Source organism: Chenopodium album, chromosome 22, assembly GCF_948465745.1.
Source record: "Chenopodium album chromosome 22, dcCheAlbu1.1, whole genome shotgun sequence".
NCBI lineage: Eukaryota > Viridiplantae > Streptophyta > Magnoliopsida > Caryophyllales > Amaranthaceae > Chenopodium > Chenopodium album.
This window is the reverse complement of record NC_137855.1, coordinates 833,638-852,901: the sequence shown is the minus strand read 5'-3', so window position 1 is coordinate 852,901 and position 19,264 is coordinate 833,638. Positions and strand designations below refer to the sequence as shown.

The following is a 19,264-nucleotide window of genomic DNA, read 5'->3' as shown; positions in this document are numbered from 1 at the left end:
TTCAACTCTATTCTTGTAAACTTAGACCCCCTAAAATCCTCCTATTAAACCAAGGTTGTTAAAATGTTGTCCAGATATCCAAATGTTGAAGTGTATCCTTCAGCCCTAAATTAGGGTAAATAATTCTGCTAGTCTGCTAGACAATAATCTATACTGTACAAGATTAACAAGAGTTCTTGTTAGCTGTTAATGATCTCTACCCAATTAGGTAGCCTTCCATTAATTTGCTCCCTCTTTTCGAGTCATGTCCAATTATGATATGAAGGTGTTCCACTCGTTTTCAATTTAATATTAACATTACAATCAAGATAAATAAAAGTAAAGTACGTACTTGTTAACAAAGAAAGTTTTATTATTAGTCTACATAGTTGAACGATAGACAAAGCTACTTGCTACGTCCTTGTTAAAGAAATTTCTTCTCTTACCTGGCCTTTTCAAGTAGTACCTTCTACTTCAATTCTCTAAAAAAAAAAAAAAAAAAAGTAGTACCTTCTAGTTTAATGCTGAGGGCCCTTAGAAATGGTAAACCACATGCTGGTACGAGTATGATAATTTTTCTAAATAGTATTCCCTTAGTTTCTAAAAGTTTGCTCCATTGAATCAGTCGATAAATTTATTTTTAAATTTTATAATAGTATGTAATAATACATAGGATAGTAAAAATTATACAGAAAATTTGTGGAAATTAAGATAAAATTAGGGTAACTTTTTAGGAATGACAATCTAAAACTTCATCCGTTCTTATATGTTAATTATAAGGGAATGATTTTGGCACACCCTAAAGTGATTTTGGCACACCCTAAAGTGATTTTGACACACCCGTATGTGAGAGCACTTTTTTCTATGCTCTTCTCACATAGGGGTGTGCCTAAATCAATTTAGGGTGTGCCAAAATCAATTCTCATGTTATAAACTAGTAAACTACTACTCGTAGTAGTTTTTAAAGGACGAAAAGAGTAGGACATTATCCTCATAACACATGCAAAATTGTACGAACTTTTGTCTTTGTTGGTCCCCTATCAAGTTAATTTTCTCGCAATACTAGTTGGGTTCGTTGACAATGAAAGCTATCTAGAAAGTCCATTTCGAAACAACGTTATTCACCATTTCCTTAAATGAATTGTTTTTATTACGAGTAGAAGACTATTATTTTATCAATAGTACCTTTCAGTAAGACGCGCAAAAGGTATTAGAATTGAGCTATATAAAGGGTGCTCTTGAGATTACAAAGTAATAACACCTTTGAACCTTAAAAAAAAAAACAAAAATTTTAAGTATTTCATAAAATCAAATTTAATTATGGCTAAAAATATTAGTGTTAGAGCTATTGTTACTGTCCAATTAACTGCTACTGGGTTCTTGAAGAATATTGGTTTAGGTCAAGGAATTGATGGCATTTCAGATCTCTTGCTAGGCAATGCTCTCCATTTGGAACTTATTAGCTCCGCCGATCCAAGTATGTTGGTTCATTATTCTATACGAGTATACAATTATACAATCATCCATGCGTTAAAACTATTGTACTCCCTCTATTTCAAAATAATAGTTTCATGCATGGTTTTTTTAAATTTGATTCCAATGAGATATTTTTCACTACCATAAATTGTTTCCATTAAAAAAAAATGTTTTGGAAATTAAACACTTTTTCTATTAATTTAGATTGAGTTGGGGTTAATTTGCATAATTTTATTGTTTTAAGGATAATTGTTTTAACAATTTAGTTGTTACGATTTTTTTTCATAATTACTCGAATCCAAACAAAAAAAAGTGATTTGTTTTATAATTATTGCTATAATAATATGAAGTATTGATATATACGTACTGATCTTACAGAGTTAGGGGTAAATTTGGAAAAGGAGCCAATTCGAGCACCAGCAAAACTAAACATCTTTTTACGTCGCGAGGAAAATGAAACCAAGTATGAATCAAAGTTACAAGTGCATGAAAATTTTGGAGAACTTGGCGCAATCTTAGTTACAAATGAGCATAGAAGAGAAATGTACGTTAAAGATATCGTCCTCGAAGGCTTGCCTCAAGGTGTTGTTAAGGTGAATTGTGAGTCTTGGGTGTATTCCAAATACAATAATCCCGATAAAAGAATCTTCTTCGCGAATAAGGTAAAAAAATTAGTACTCGATAAATTAACATTAAGTGTTCAACTAGCTAGCTCGAGCTATATATAATGAGAGAAGATGTATTTACTGGTTTATCTCAAAGAGAAACTTGGATTATCTCGGCTTGAATTTGAGTTGCTTAATCATTTTTATAAGCTCGAACATACATAACATTTTTTTATTTATTTAATTTTTATTATATTATTGTGACTTATTATAATTAAAATAAATTGTTCCAAATCATAGGCTTATTTACCATCACAAACACCAGCTGGATTAAAGAGCTTGCGGGAAAAGGATCTTGAGAGTTTGAGGGGCAACGGACAAGGAGAACGACAAACCTACGACAGAATTTATGATTATGACACTTATAACGATATTGGCAATCCCGATAGTAACTCAGAGCTTCTCCGGCCGGTTTTAGGGACTAGGAAACATCCATATCCAAGGCGTTGTAGAACCGGACGTCCACCCGCTAAGACAGGTAATTTCACTTGGCATTAGCTAGTAAATCTAAGAGTCTTTCAAATTGAGTTTTGATTGCATTTTCGGTTTGATTTAATGATACATGGAGTATGGATGTGAGTTAATTAAAAGACTTTTCAAGAAAGCCAAAAAAGTATTTAAAATAAAATGGCATAATTACAAATTTTACATTGTCAACGTGACATTTCGTATAAGATTGATGTACGTGTGGACAATATAATGATAATAAAAATTAAAAATTAATGATTTATTTACAAAAATGACACTTACTATATGTAAATTTAAATGTTTTTATTCTTTCATTCGATTTTAATTCACTTACGTACATACTGTGTTATACATATATAGATCCATCATCAGAAGAAAGGGCAGGCAGCTTCTACGTGCCAAGGGATGAAAATTTTTCGGATTTGAAATCGATAACATTTGGGATTAATATCCTAGACAATGTATTGCATGCACTATTACCTTCTCTAGAGGCAACCATTGTTGATACAAATCTCGGGTTCGAAAGCTTTAAAGAGATACTTGAACTGTTCAACAAAGGAATTGAGCTATCTGACATGAAAGACAAAAGTACCATGAAAGATCAGTTGCCTAACCTGTTTGAAAGTAAAGATGTTCTTAGTTTTACTACCACTGAATTAATGGACAGTAAGTAACTGCTCAAATCTTAATTTCCCTACTTATACATAATTTTTTTCACTAAATTGAAGATAACATTCTTGTATGGGATGTGTAGGAGATGAATTTGCTTGGTTTAGAGATGATGAGTTTGCTCGAGAAACTCTTGCTGGTTTAAATCCTTACGCAATCAAGCTTGTCACGGTATGAATATGTAACTGGTCGCGTTATAATTTTCATTTCTTTGGTGTACTATAGACAAAGAGATGCAACGAGTCATGTAGATAAAATTTGATCTCAAATCTTAGATATTATTCTGAGGCTTAAACAATTAAGCTATCGACTGAGTAAAGTCTGTACAGATATTCAAACAGGGCAGCCTAATAGAACATTTACAGGAGAACTGCTGAAAAATCAATTTAGAAAGTCAGCTTTATGCTAATTAAATACTTGATTGTATTAATTTAGAAAATGCTTTCAAAGAAAATCTTACCTGACTTTCGAGTTTGAATTAAGAAAAGCGGGAATCCTTGGACTCAAATTGATAATCTTTAACACAATTTGTAGGAATGGCCTCTGAAGAGCAACCTAGATCCTGAAGTTTATGGTCCACCAGAATCTGCAATCACCTCAAAGTTGATCGAGGAAGAGATCATGGGCATCATGTCTTTGAAAGAGGTACTTGATCATACTCTTTATTTCCCCTGAATGTAAGGCTTCGATTTCTTATCTAACTGTATTTTTTGGCAAACTGTAGGCTCTAACAAAAAAGAAACTCTTCATGCTAGACTACCATGATTTGTTGTTGCCTTTTGTGAACAAAGTAAGACAGATTAAAGGCACCACATTGTATGGATCACGAACGTTGTTCTTCCTCACCCCTGAAGGCACTCTTAGGCCTATAGCCATTGAGCTAACGAGGCCGCCTACTGATGATGGGAAGCCACAATGGAAGCAAGTGTTCTCTCCAAGTTGCGGGGATGCTACTGAGGGATGGCTCTGGAGGCTTGCTAAAGCTCATGTGCTCGCTCATGATTCAGGTCATCACCAACTTATTAGCCACTGGTATGTGCAGACTCATTGTTCGGTTTTCTAGTAACCATATCATGGATAAAAATATATCCAACAATATGAGAATTGTTCGGTTTTACAGGCTGAGGACTCATTGTTGCGTAGAGCCTTACATAATTGCAGCCCATCGACAACTCAGTGCTATGCATCCAATTTTCAGACTCATGAACCCTTACTTCCGATTCACCATGATGATCAATGCTCTTGCTCGACAAGCCTTGATTAATGCGGGTGGGATCATTGAGACCTCGTTCTCTACTGAAAAGTATTCCATGGAGTTCAGCTCTTATGTATATGACAAGGAGTGGAGGTTCGATCAGCAGGGATTGCCAGCTGATCTTATTGCCAGGTACCTAATAATAAAGCAAGGATTGTTCGATCTATACATAGTTATATGTTATATCATGTAATATAATACTCCTATGTCACACTCTATCTCTAACTCGTTTTATTCATTAGGGGACTGGCTGTTGAAGATCCATCTGCACCCCACGGCTTGCAGCTGACAATAGAGGACTATCCCTTTGCCAACGACGGGCTTATCCTCTGGGACACGATCAAGCAGTGGGTCTCTGACTATGTCAACCACTACTATGCAACAGAACATCTAGTCAAGTCTGACAACGAACTCCAAGCATGGTGGGAAGAGATTCGAACTAAAGGGCATCAAGACAAGAAAGAAGAAACATGGTGGCCGGTGCTTGACACACCAGGCAGCCTCATTGGAATCCTAACTAGCATGATATGGGTGACTTCAGGGCACCATGCTGCAGTCAACTTTGGTCAGTACGCTTATGCAGGGTACTTCCCAAATAGGCCTACCATTGCAAGAATCAACATGCCTTCAGAAGACCCAACTGAAGAAACAAAGCAATTTTTTGCTAAAGATCCAGTTGGTTTTTTGCTCCAAACTTTTCCATCCAAAATGCAAGCAACAAAAGTAATGGCAGTCCTAAATGTGTTGTCGAATCATTCTCCTGATGAGGAGTATATAGGTGATCAAACTGAGCCTTCGTGGGCTGAAGATCCAACGATAAAATCAGCATTTGAGAGGTTTAATGCCAGTTTGAAAAAATTGGAGAATGTTGTTGATTCAAGGAATGCAGATAACAAGTGGAAGAACAGAAATGGAGCAGGAACCTTACCATATCAACTCCTTAAGCCATTTTCGAAATCTGGGGTGACTGGTATGGGAGTTCCAAACAGCATTTCGATATAATCCAAACCCAAAACCTACAATATATTCAAAATCTTTAGATACAACTTTGTTTTAGAAGAAAGGAAATTTTTTAATTGGTTGTAATAAGTTGGGATACTTAGCTTAACTTAGCTTCACATCATGATTATTGGTGTACCGAGGGGGTAGGGAGGAAATTCATTTTTTATTTTGTCATACTTATAATTTGTTCAATTTCATTTTAATTATAGTATTGTATGAGTATAGATCAATAAACCATTATTCAATTAAAAAAAAAAAGGATATGCCACAAACACGTAACGGTGTGATGCCTAGAACATCTAAGGTACGAAGCAGAGGATTCATTAGCATCTAATGTCATTCTTACAAGACTCCATATAAACCCATCAAAGTATATACTACAAAAATTACAGGGAAGCAGTGCAAATCCAATAGTACTGCCGAACACTTAGTTAACTCATCAAGATTAGCCTAATGTAATTCAATTATCATATTATGTAAATAGGGATGTTGAGCATACATTCAGCCACATTTTCAAGAAAAATGTAGGGAGTAACAATGTCCAAGCTAGCCAACTACTCAGTAAACAATAAGTTTCAAGATGTTAAGGCGAAATTAAATAAATAAAACCTTTAATTAATCAGCAATAAACAACGTCTAAATTGTACCACAATTCAGCATTTGAAACTTTTCCAATACAACAACTGTTTACAGAACAGAGGAAATTGAAAGACATTATAACTTGATAAGCCTTCTAAACATTTGCTCATTCCAAAATAAAACAAACAAATAAATAAAATCATCAACCAAATTAGTAAATATGATCATTCATGAATCAGCACTACCATCAACAATCTAATAAATTTATCACAATTTTATTAATATATCACATGGAGAGAGATTAATTTCTAAATCATGACATTATTAATAACTAAAAATTGATTCAAGTAAAATTAAATTTCCACTAATTTAAAAAGAAATCATTAATCAATGCAAAATAAAAATAAATTAGGGGTAAAACTACTGCTAATGCAAATACAAATTATAGCAGTTCATCTACTTACCAAATTAATCTCATATCGTATTATTAGAGAAATTAATCAAATACTACGTATTAGGGTTTTATTAATCACCCAATAAAAATGAGAGGAAAGAGAAAGTGGGGAAATGATACATGGTGTCGCAGGTGATGACGGCGGTGCTACGGGCGGCGCTGGAGAGGAGAAACTAGACGGGTTGATTAAATCCCTTTATCCCTGATATTTGCAATGATTTGACATAAATTAGGGACGAAAAATATCTAATCGTTGTAAATATTATGAAACGGATGTAGTATCTTATGTTTTTATACGTATGAAATTGGGGATAAAATCGTTTTAAAATGTGTTAAGAAACGAAGAAAGTCAAATGAAACAAAATATCATAGACGGAGACTAGGAGATAATAGATACAGAGTGCAAATTCTTAGCTCCATGCTAGAGCATCTCCATTGTTTAATTATAGGTATTAGCTTGCAATTTTCAAAAATAGTTAAGCAACTAGCTAGCCGTTGGAGCATTTTTATTGTATTAGCCAAACTAAGCAAATTAGCTCTACAAGGCTAATTAGCCTGGAAAAAAAAAAGAATTAAATTTATTATTTAATTTTAAAATATTTCTAGCAACTTGCTAATCATTAGAGCACATTATAGCTTGAAAGGGAATTAACTTGAGAATCTTATGTGGCATATTAACCTAATGGATATTTGGGTTTGGTTGTTCTCGTGAGTAGTATGTGCTAACCATTGGGGACCTAACAGGTTTGGTTGCTCTTATGCAGCCAAGCTAGCTGTATCACCCCTCGAACGCACCTAATATTTAATAAAACACAACCACCGCCTTCTTGTATGTGCTAATAACTGGAGACCTCACAAGTTCAGCTAGCTCATCGCTTGAGAGTAGAGAGTAGAGGGGGGAGGTAAGAGAATCCTCTACTCCCAAACATTTTTACGAACTTGTGACCTCAAAGTCTACGGAGTATACGAATATGGAGTACTTATTTAATGAACCCAAATTCCATTATAATTGGATCGTAATATTGGGCCTAGTGGACCGTCTATATAATTACTCCATATTACTTTAATTAACTTGGGTCAACCTCCTCCCAAATTGGCCTAGTTGCCAAATTTGCATCGTGCAGTCGTGCTAATCTATAGTCTACAAAAGGCAATTATAATATTACTTTCCCTTATTATACTTACAAGAGTAATTAAATATGACCCCAAACAAAGTAAACTTTATAATGAAAAAAAACCATATGGCCAACGCAAAGTACTCGACCGCTCCTAAACTTGCATGGTTTCTGCCCTAGTATAGTAGTATGCACGACGTGCCCATCTTCATTAATTAGCATGATAATACAATTAATAATAATCTACTAATCATAATTAGTTTCCTTTTTTTTTTTTTTACGAGAATAATAATTAGCTTCCTAATATACTACATTATAAACTAAAAATATCAATGCATCTCCAGTGCCCTCATCGCCATCTATAAAAGGAAACCCTAGTGTATCTCCATTTTCCATCTAAAAATCAAGCTTCTCTTATTATTCTTGTTCAATTCCGATCTTATTTAATTTGATCCTAGAGCGCGCCATTGGTTACTAGTCAATAAATTGTCGAAACACATCCACAAAAAAATTTAATTTACGTTTGTTTTACATAGAAAAGTCTCGTTAAGCTTTTAGTGGCTACATTGAGATCGATCAACCCCCATTATCTATTTATAGGCATTTCAATTGACGTGCCAATGGATATTTGGGTTTGGTTGTTCTCGTGGGTCGTATTGCTTATTGTTTCAGTTCTTACAATATTGAAAATGATGATCCTTTTGAAATTACTCAAAAAGATGCCCAAATGGGTCACCCAAATTTATAACTTTTTATTATCAATTGTTGGACTTGATAGACACTCCAAAAATGCTAAGCAAATCAAATTAGCTAAGTTACAGGTATGTGACAAAGATCATTTTAAGGCCACCATCTTTGTACAGTTACCAACTGTTATTGAAATGGTAACCCACATTCCAAGCATAGCAGCTGATACATGTGCTGATTTGTTTCATGAAGCCGTCTTCACCTTACAACTTATTAGCACTGAGTGTGCTCCACGTAAGTACTCCCTACGCCCGCTTTTGTTTGCTTTATTGGACGAGTGAGTTTTATTTGTTTTAATTAATATGTGGTTGAAAGAATTTGATGAGAATGAAAGGTATGTAGCGGGGCTATTAGCCATGAGTTTAAACTGCATGCTTCTCGATCTGTTTTATTTTAGTGGACACATTTGGTTTTTAACACTTTTAACATGCTTATTATACTTCGATAGTGAGATATCCTAACGTGTAATTATCTTGTGAGATCTCTAACTTGTTTTGGGCTCACTGATCTTGTAACCCTGTATATATTTGATCAATGGAATCACTCCAATCTGAGGAGTTAACACAAAATCTAACACTTTGGTAGTGATTTATGCTCAACTACAAATATAGACATGTGAAATCTTGTCAGATTCATTCACCTGACATTCATTACGTACGTGGTATGTCATAAGATTGTCTAATATGTTTTTCCCTCGGTAATTAATTTGAATTGAAGATACAACCAACGAAAACAGAACAACTAAAGCGAAAGCCTATCATTCAACGGCTAGGGACGATAGGTATAGGCCTGAAGAAGTGCATAGGCGGTTGGCAAAATATGTGGCTTATATAGACCTTGAGGAAGGGTTCGGAGAGGTGGGTGCAGTGCTTGTTGAAAATGAACATCTCACTGAGATGCACGTCATTGACATTGTCCTTGAACGCTTCCCGGAAGTCTCACATACGATAGCCCCAATGGTAATTAGTTGTAATTCATGGGTCCAATCCTCCGATCCTTCAGTGCTGCAAAATCGCCGTGAAGCCGCTGAACAGAGGGTCTTCTTTACTAATAAGGTACGTACTTTATAAACTTTCATTATTACTAGCTAGCTCGTACGTGAAATCATACACTCGATTATATGTAGATTTACTGGTAAATCAGCTAAAACAACAACCTAATGTGCTTTTGTTATGTAACAATGTGTTTTTTCTTTCTTTTTTTTTTTTTTTTTTCTTTCAAAATATGTTCTAATTTCAAAATGAGCGCTGATCTTGTTAAGTGAATTCCCAATCGATTACAACTATTAAATACTGCCTTGTATATGTAATTTAGCTAGGCAGAGGAATCAATGTGCGTTGTTAATGTATTTTTATTAATTAAAGTGTGTTTTTACTGAGAAGATCATACTAATTAAATACAAGTGCCTTTTTTTTTTAACTTTTTTTTTAATGGAAAACACTAAATACGATCGAGTACAATGTGTGTTGTTGATGTATTTTTATTAATTACAGTGTGTTTCTACTGAGAAGATCATAATAATTAATTACGAGTGCTTTTATTTTTTTTATTTATAAAAACACTTAATACGATTGAGTACTTAATAACATGGAATTAGTTTGATGTAATACTGAACATTTGCATTGAATATATGTTGTAGTCGTACTTGCCACTGGACACCCCAAAAGGTTTGATATGGCAAAGGAATACAGAACTTGATAAATTGCGAGGGGGTTCAAGATCTAGGGAGCCACGCAAGTCATATGAGAGAATCTACGACTATGACATTTACAACGACCTTGATGACCTTGCTGGCGAAACTGTTGACCCCAACACAAACTCAAAGTATCGACCTCCTTTAGGTGGTCATGAACATCCTTACCCAAGACGTTGTAGAACAGGAAGTTTTATTAACAGGACAGGTATGTACTCCCATCACTTATATTGTATGTAGAATATATATTAAAAGTTAAAACAAATTTAATTTCATCGATCCCACGTGAATATATTATTTTGCTCAAGATAATTAATTAATCAAAAAAGGTGATCAAAAGAAGATTAAAAAATTGTGAAAAGAGTAATCAAATTACTAACTAGTAACTACTGTACTAGTAATATAAAAATGGATGAAGTCTACCGATTAAAACTATATTATTGGCAGTATGTTGTTATTATCGAACCTTTAACCTGAAAATGACCAATGAAAATTAATAACTTTAGTCCAAGGTTTTTGATAACGCATTAATTAGAAACAAATTATATCTTGAAACATATACTTGTATGTCGTTAGATAGATATTTAAATAACGTTTCATAGTATATGGAAATGATTTTGGCACATCCTAAATTGATTTTGGCACACCCCTATGTGAGAGCACAGTTTTTTATGCTCTTCTCACATAGGAGTGTGTCAGAATCAATTTCCCGTTTCATAATATTAAGAGTTTTTATATTGTTTTATTGATATGTGTGCTAAATTAAAGCCAAGGATGGACGGAATTTGTAAAAGCTAATATAACATACCTGATTGTGCAGGTGGCTTTTTAGTAGGCGCATTTAGAGAAGCCGTATATGTACCTAGAGACGAAGCATTCTCAGAACTGAAATTGAAAGAATTCGGATTTAGTCTAGTGTTTACGGCGCTGCATAAAATAATACCACCATTGGTGACCAAGTTTAGCGATCCTAATGAGGGATTTCCATTCATGACGGCTATAAATTTGCTCTTCAACGAAGGAGTCAAGTGTCCTGAAATCGTTAAACGTGGTTTTTGGCAAGATTTGCTTCCTAGATTCATCCGAACAACCTCTGATGCTGCAGAAAATGTTTTCCGCTTTAAGCTTCCCGAGACATATAAACGTAAGAACAATACTAGTATTACTTTATGAGACGGCCAGATTAGGAGTGATACAACTACATTAATATTATGAAGTACTCTGTATTAATTATGGGATATTTTTACAGGAAATAATAAGTTCTAAATATATATGCTACCCAAGGAGTAATTAACAAGCTAAGGTTTGTTTTTTGTTGACTTGTAGGCGATGGATTTTCATGGTTTAAGGATGAGGAGTTTGCTCGTCAAACTGTTGCTGGCATGAATCCTTTAAAAATCGAGCTTGTCACGGTATGATATGCAAATTTAATCTAGATGCTTAGGCCCATTTTATTTCACCTTATTTTTGCGTATTTGAACTTATTTGATATGGTCTGATATGACCTGGTCTGATCGTCTGATCTGATCTTATTGTATCATTTGACTAAAATTTAACCTTAAGTGTACGATAATTTGAAAGGAAAAAATATATCAAGTTGAATTTGTTTGATTCGTAATAATGTGTATTTTATTGATATGTAATTTTTATAATTTTTTCAGTAAGATATTTTGTTGGATGTATCATGGGGTTAATGATTCAAAGTTGTTGTTTGACTTTGCTTGAAATTAGGATTAATAAGTTAGTGGTTTTTAGAATTCATAATCTAAGAATTAGGATAGCATCATAGCAGTAAGTTTAGTGGGGCATGATCTCACGTTTATTTCCTTTGATTTAGCTTAAGTTAGTTTGTTTGTTGCCTATATAAAGGCTTATTTTATATGCAATCAATTAAAATGAGATCATCAAATATTTTTTCTCTTATCTCTCTTTATAGTTTCAACATATTTAGCAATAAAAATTAATAGATTACCATTTAACTTGAAACAAAAATAATAGTGAACCTGCTAATTAGATGTGTACTAATTTTGCAGCGTGATCTGCTGAATAGTATCCAGGCTCCAGAAGATTCGGAGAAAATTCCATCAGATTTGACAGACAAACTGCTGGACGATGAGTTGAAACGACGACATAATATGAGTTTAGATGAGGTTTTACCATATTATCAATTGCGATTATTAATTAAATAAAAAAAAAAAAAAAAAAGATGTATAACAATCTCATGATCTGATTTTCTAAACTGGAAAATAAAATTTATGATTGCAGGCGTTAAAAAAGAAAAGATTATTCATAATTGATTACCACGATGGGTATATGCAATCGCGGCAAAGGTCGCAGAAATTCAAGGGAGATTTTTATATGGATCACGAACTTTGTTCATCTTCGACAAGGAGGATGACAAGAAGCGTGAAAAGATGGATGACAAGGACGACGATGACAAGAAGCATGAAAAGAAGGATGACAAGGACGACGATGACAAGAAGCATGAAATGAAGGATGACAAGGGTAAATCACTAAAACCTCTTGCTATTGAGTTAACGCGGCCTAAGGTTAAGGATCATCCTGAACCGTATCAAGAAGTGTTTATGCCAAGAAACGAAGCCACTCAAGGATGGCTTTGGAAGCTTGCCAAGGCTCATGTTCTTGCACACGACTCTAGCTACCATCAACTTATCAGCCATTGGTATTTTATTTTCTTATATTACATACTTATATTACCTTGTTCTCATCTACTGTAATTTATTTTAATTACAAGCGGCTATGGAAACTAATTTAACAACTTTTTTTGTTGTGGTCCAATGGTTAATCGATCTTCAGGCTTAGATCACACTGCTGCATGGAACCTTACATAATTGCAGCAAATCGACAACTGAGTGCAATGCACCCAATATATAGGTTGTTGCATCCTCATTTCCGGTACACCATGGAGATCAATGCCCTTGCTCGACTAGGTTTGATAAATGCAGACGGTATCATTGAGAGTACTTTCTCACCTGAGAAGTACAGCTTAGAGATGAGCTCTTTTATCTATGATAAGGAGTGGCAGTTTGATTGTGAAGCCTTACCAGATGACCTGCTACGCAGGTAATTTAAACTACTGATCGATCTAGCATTATTGTTAGATAATATGTTTATATTATCTTGTTAATATTCTGTAAAATATATCTTTGTGTAATTTAGGTTATCTCATGATTATGTTGTAAATCCTATATATATTCAATTAATGAGAAAGCCTCCACTAAGGAGAATTACACTATTCTACATGGTATCAGATTCCTTTAGGGTTTCCTTATCTCTCTTTTCTCAAAAACCCTACTCGATCCTCTAGGATGGACCTCCATAGTCGTCCACCTCTCAGCCGCACACCACCTCCTTCAATGGCCGGTGAAGACAACATCACCCCACCTCCTCCTCCCCCTCCTTCCAAGCAAACCCCCTTCCATCCTGCTTTTGTAGGACATAACATCAAACAACTTATCAACGTGACCCTTGATCATGATGATGCACAATATGCTACATGGGTTGAACTTTTTCAAATTCAAGCTTGTGCCTTTAACGTGACTGATCACATTGATGCGAAGGTTTCTCGTCCCACGGACGTTGATGATGACACATGGAAGAGACTTGATGCAATTGTGAAGCAATGGATCTATAGCACCATCTCCAAGGACCTTGTTAACACAATCATGAAACCGGGTGCCACGGCTCTTGAGTTATGGACCCGTCTTGAGGAAGTATTTCATGACAACAAGCATACTAGGGCCGTTTACTTGGAAGCGCAGTTCTCCACCATCAAGCTTGAAAATTTTGCAAACATGGCCGAATATTGCAAAGAAATCAAACTCCTTGCCGATCAATTATCCAACGTTGATTGCCCGGTTTCGGATCGCAAGATGGTGATGCAACTAATCGCGGGACTCACCGAGGGTGAATATGACACCGTAGCCGCTATTGTTTCCCAATCCGAGCCAACACCGAGTTTTAACAAAGCTCGATCAATGTTCTTGTTGGAAGAAACCCGAAAGAATAAACAACGGGAAAATGGGCAACACGCTCTTGTTGCTCAATCCTCATCTACGGTCAACACCCAATCACCATCCCAGCAGTCGTCGGATTCATCTCGCGGCGGGGGTCGAGGCCGTGGTTCTTCTGGGAAAAGCAAAGGGAACAACTTCAAGGGCAAGGGCCGTGGAAAGCAAAATAACACCAAGCAGCAGCAATCCACGACCCAGCAGCATTCTGGGCCTAATTCTACGGTCCAATTCCAACAGCCTGCACCGCAGTGGGGGGCCCAGCCCACCTGGCAGCAGCAGCCTGGGTATGGGCAGTGGGCTTCACCACCCTGCCCATATCCAACTGGGCCAGCCCAGCAGTACCGTGGGTCCAGTCAGCCCACTCCCTCAATTTTGGGAGCACGTCCAGCCCAACAACAGCAGCAGGCCTACTATGCAGCCCCGACCCACTCCGGCTATGGTCCCCTCATGTCACCGACAGATTTGGGTCAAGCCTACAGTTCAATGAGTCTCCAAGCTCCGGACAATGGATGGTACATGGACACGGGTGCAACTTCTCATATGACTCGTGACTCGGGTAATCTCTCTAAATTGTTTAATTTGAGCACTCCTCAATTTATTTTAGTTGGTGATGGCAAACGTATTCCAATTCATGGCTATGGCACTACTACCACTCCCTCACCTAATCCTCCTTTTCACCTCAAAAATGTCTTACATGTTCCTAATATTATCAAGAATTTAATTTCTGTTAGGAAATTTGCCTGTGATAATTCTGTGTCTGTTGAGTTTGACCCTCTCGGTTTTTCTGTGAAGGACCTTCATTCGGGGACAACTCTAGCGAGGTGCAATAGTGTGGGGGACCTCTATCCTTTTTCCAACTCTTCCGCATCAAATGACATTAGTCAACTCTCTCTAGCTGCTATTTCTCCTTCAACTTGGCATCATAGACTTGGACACCCCGGCGAACCAGTTTTTGATTTTCTTAGGAAAAACAATTTAATTCGTTGTAATAAGAGAAATAATTCTCAATTTTGCTATTCTTGTCCTTTGGGTAAACATGTACGACTTCCCTTTAAGTCCTCTACTTCCGTTACTTTTTCACCATTTGACATTATTCATATGGATTTATGGACATCTTCTATTCCTAGCAAATTGGGTCACAAATACTATTTAATTTTGCTTGATGATTTCTCACATTTTATTTGGGTGTTTCCGTTGAAATATAAATCACAAGTCTATAATATTCTTGTCAATTTTCGAGCATATATTAAAACCCAATTCGAAAAGGACATTAAAACTTTTCAAAGTGACAATGGCCGTGAATTTGATAATTCTCCTTTTCGTACTTTTTGTGCTAACAATGGCATGATCTTTCGCTTCTCTTGCCCAAACACTTCTTCCCAAAATGGCAAAGCCGAAAGAATTATACGCACAATTAACAATATGTCTCGAACCATTCTCTTTCATGCCTCCCTTCCACCTTCTTTTTGGGTTTATTCGGTGAATATGGTAGCATATATCCTTAACATTCTTCCCTCCACAACCATACAAAATAAAACACCAACCGAAATCTTATTTCGTCGAGTGCCCACATACGATCATCTTCGTATTTTTGGTTGTCTTTGCTACCCAAACCTTAGTGCCACCGCTCCTAATAAGCTTGCACCTAGGTCCACACCATGTGTTTTCTTGGGATTCCCTTCTAATCATCGGGGTTATTTGTGCTATGATTTATCGTTAAACAAAATAATTATTTCTCGTCATGTGACATTTGTTGAAGATCAATTCCCCTTCTCAAACCTTCAGCAATTTAAAGAAAATGATTATGAGTTTTTTGATTCGTGTGACAGTAACAATTTGCTATTGCAAACTCACTGCCAACCTTTCCAACACATAAATCCCACAAATCCCACTAACACACTTGGCCCACAACAAAATCCTACAAAACCCACTAATTCCCCAAATCCCACGGACTTACAGTCCACTCCGCAGGTGGGCCGCGGAATTCCTTCTCCAACCGCAAGCCACCTGCGGACCCCCCTGCCTAGCCCACAAATATCACCTCTTAGCCCACCTCACTCTCCTGTTTCACCTTCAATTCAATTCGGTACACTACCGAGCCCCACCCCGGTTAACTCTCCTCAATCTCGGCTTATCTCTCGGCCTTCCCATACTATGACCACACGTGCTAAAGACGGGATTTTTAAGCCGAACCCCAAATATCAAGCTCATATTACGGTTCCTTCTATTTCCCCACTTCCTAAAAATCCGAAATTAGCTATGCTTGACCATAATTGGAATGCCGCCATGAATGAGGAATTTAATGCTCTTACTAAACAGCGTACTTGGGACCTTGTTCCAAGACCGGAAGGGGTCAATATTATTCGTTGTATGTGGTTATTTAAACACAAATACAGGGAAAATGGTGATTTGGAGAGACACAAAGCAAGACTTGTTGTGAATGGCAAGTCTCAACAGGTTGGTGTGGATTGTGATGAGACTTTTAGTCCTGTGGTAAAACCGGCAACTATTCGTACTGTTTTGAGTATTGCTTTGGGTAGGGACTGGCCTATTCATCAATTAGATGTCAAAAATGCGTTTCTTCATGGTGACTTAAACGAGACCGTTTATATGCATCAACCACCGGGATTTGTAAATCCCGAGGCTCCCACACATGTTTGCCGGCTTAACAAATCTCTCTATGGTCTCAAACAAGCTCCTCGGGCTTGGTACCAAAGATTTGCTAACTATCTTTTGCAGATTGGTTTTGTTTGCAGCAAAAGTGATAATTCCCTCTTTATTTTGCGACATGGTGCTAATGTTGCATATCTCTTACTCTATGTTGATGACATCGTTCTTACAGCTTCCTCCGAACAACTCAAATGTGATATTATTGCTCTTCTTAAGTCCGAATTCTCCATGACTGATCTGGGGAAGTTGAGTTATTTTTTGGGGGTTTCTGTAACTAGAACAAAGGACTCCATGATCCTCTGTCAGAGTAAGTATGCTGAGGAAATTATTCACAGGGCAAAAATGGACAGTTGCAAGCCGGTTGTCACTCCAGTCGACACTAAGTCGAAACTTAGTGCTCATGATGGTGAGCTAATGAAGAATCCCTCTCTTTACAGGAGCCTTGCAGGTGCTCTACAGTACCTTACTTTTACCAGACCTGACATTGCTTATGCTGTCCAGCAGATCTGTCTGTTTATGCATGCTCCCAGGGAACCTCATTTTAACGCTCTTAAGCGTATTATTAGATATGTTAAAGGCACTTATGATCATGGTCTACATTTGTACCGTTCTGCACCTACGAGACTTACTTCGTACACAGATGCCGATTGGGCAGGATGCCCGGACACTCGACGCTCCACTTCAGGGTATTGTGTTTATTTAGGTGACAATCTGGTCTCTTGGTCAGCAAAACGACAAGCTACATTGTCCAAATCAAGTGCCGAAGCAGAATATAGAGGTGTCGCTAATGTTGTTTCTGAATTATGTTGGCTCCGAAACCTACTTCTTGAGTTACATTGCCCTATTCGACGGGCATCCTTGGTCTATTGTGATAATATCTCCGCTGTTTAATTATCTTCTAACCCGGTACAACACCAACGTACCAAACACATTGAGATGGATATTCATTTTGTACGCGATAAAGTCGCTCTCGGTGAGATCAAGGTCTTACATGTTCCGTCGTCATATCAGTATGCGGATATTTTCACAAAGGGGTTACCTCGCCAACTATTCCTAGATTTCAGAGACAGTCTCAGCATTCGACCTCCTCCCGCTTCGACTGCGGGGGTGTGTTAGATAATATGTTTATATTATCTTGTTAATATTCTGTAAAATATATCTTTGTGTAATTTAGGTTATCTCATGATTATGTTGTAAATCCTATATATATTCAATTAATGAGAAAGCCTCCACTAAGGAGAATTACACTATTCTACAATTATTGAACTATTCGGAACTAGTTTAGTTTTCATCACTTTAAAGTGGCTCCCTAATACCCTATTGTTTTGCTTATCTTAACTAATTAATACGAGCTACGAAATGTATTAATAAGCCTATATATGTGTTGAAATATAATAGGAGAATGGCAACTATAGATACATCAACTGAATCTGGAGTGAAGCTCGTATTTGAGGACTATCCATACGCGAAAGATGGCTTAGACCTATGGTGTAGTATTAAAAAGTGGGTAAAAGAGTATGTGAACCACTACTACAAAGATGCGGGGGTAGTTGTAGCTGATAAAGAGATTCAAGCTTGGTGGAATGAAGTAAGAACCGAGGGGCATCCGGACAAGAAGGACGGGTGGATAGAACTAGATACTCCAGAAAATCTGATCAAAATAGTGTCAACCATAATATGGGTTGCTTCGGGGCACCATGCAGCTGTCAACTTTGGACAGTATGCCTATGCAGGTTACTTCCCAAATAGGCCTACTATAACTAGGACAATGATGCCTTCAGAATATCGTCGTCCAGATCCAAATAACCCTGCAAATTATATTTATACAGATCGAATCAGTTGGGACAATTTTATCGCAAATCCTGAGACTACGCTCCTCAAATGCTTCCCATCGATGCAACAGGCAGCTAAAGTTATGGTAATTTTGGATGTACTCTCAAGTCATTCAAGCGAAGAGGAATATATAGGCCAAAATTTAGAGCCATCTTGGGAGGCAGAAGCAGCGATAAATAATGCTTTTACAGAATTTCGTCTTCGTTTAGATCACCTTAACATTGATATTACCGAGAGGAATGCTGATGAAACCCTAAAGCATAGGTATGGAGCTGGTGTTGTACCTTATGATTTGTTGAAGCCTAAAGATATAGTCGAAGTCAATGGGGTGATCAGAGTTAAGGGGGGAGTTCCAAACAGCATCTCCATTTGATTTATTATGTTTAATTTCCATGTCTACAAGCTAAGTTTGTTCAATTGGCTTTGTATTTTATTTTTGTTACGATCCACACGGTTTTACCATTGCTTATTAAGCGTGGAGTTTACGTGTAGGGCTTTGTCGTTGTTGTTGTTGTCGTTGATGTTGTTGTTTTAAGTCTTTGCAATGGGAATATGTGCTTCCAATGTTTTGTAACACCCATGGCTCGTAAGCTAGCTTAAAGACATGTGTTTATCTCTTCTTGAT

At 36.7% G+C, this 19,264-nt stretch overlaps 1 protein-coding gene and 1 pseudogene across 1 annotated transcript; both read left to right on the top strand.

Moving 5' to 3' along the window:
• The first annotated feature begins 1,235 nt into the window (after window positions 1-1,235).
• Window positions 1,236-5,725, top strand: LOC145603647 (linoleate 13S-lipoxygenase 2-1, chloroplastic-like). The gene is made up of 9 exons (XM_081659595.1): window positions 1,236-1,456; window positions 1,834-2,117; window positions 2,361-2,598; window positions 2,949-3,254; window positions 3,343-3,428; window positions 3,792-3,902; window positions 3,982-4,289; window positions 4,378-4,644; window positions 4,755-5,725. Exons 1-9 carry the CDS (start codon window positions 1,300-1,302, stop codon window positions 5,512-5,514), a joined length of 2,517 nt encoding a protein of 838 aa, XP_081515721.1. The 5' UTR covers window positions 1,236-1,299; the 3' UTR covers window positions 5,515-5,725.
• A 2,818-nt stretch (window positions 5,726-8,543) lies between these two features.
• LOC145606176 (linoleate 13S-lipoxygenase 2-1, chloroplastic-like) lies at window positions 8,544-19,012 on the top strand (annotated as a pseudogene).
• Window positions 19,013-19,264: the final 252 nt, after the last annotated feature.

Bases quoted from the DNA above. Each gene is read 5' to 3' on its own strand.
- LOC145603647 (XM_081659595.1), top strand. From the start codon at position 1,300: ATGGCTAAAAATATTAGTGTTAGAGCTATTGTTACTGTCCAATTAACT. The intron at 3,429-3,791 runs GTATGAATATGT...CACAATTTGTAG, and splicing joins ACGCAATCAAGCTTGTCACG to GAATGGCCTCTGAAGAGCAA. The intron at 4,290-4,377 runs GTATGTGCAGAC...TCGGTTTTACAG, and splicing joins CACCAACTTATTAGCCACTG to GCTGAGGACTCATTGTTGCG.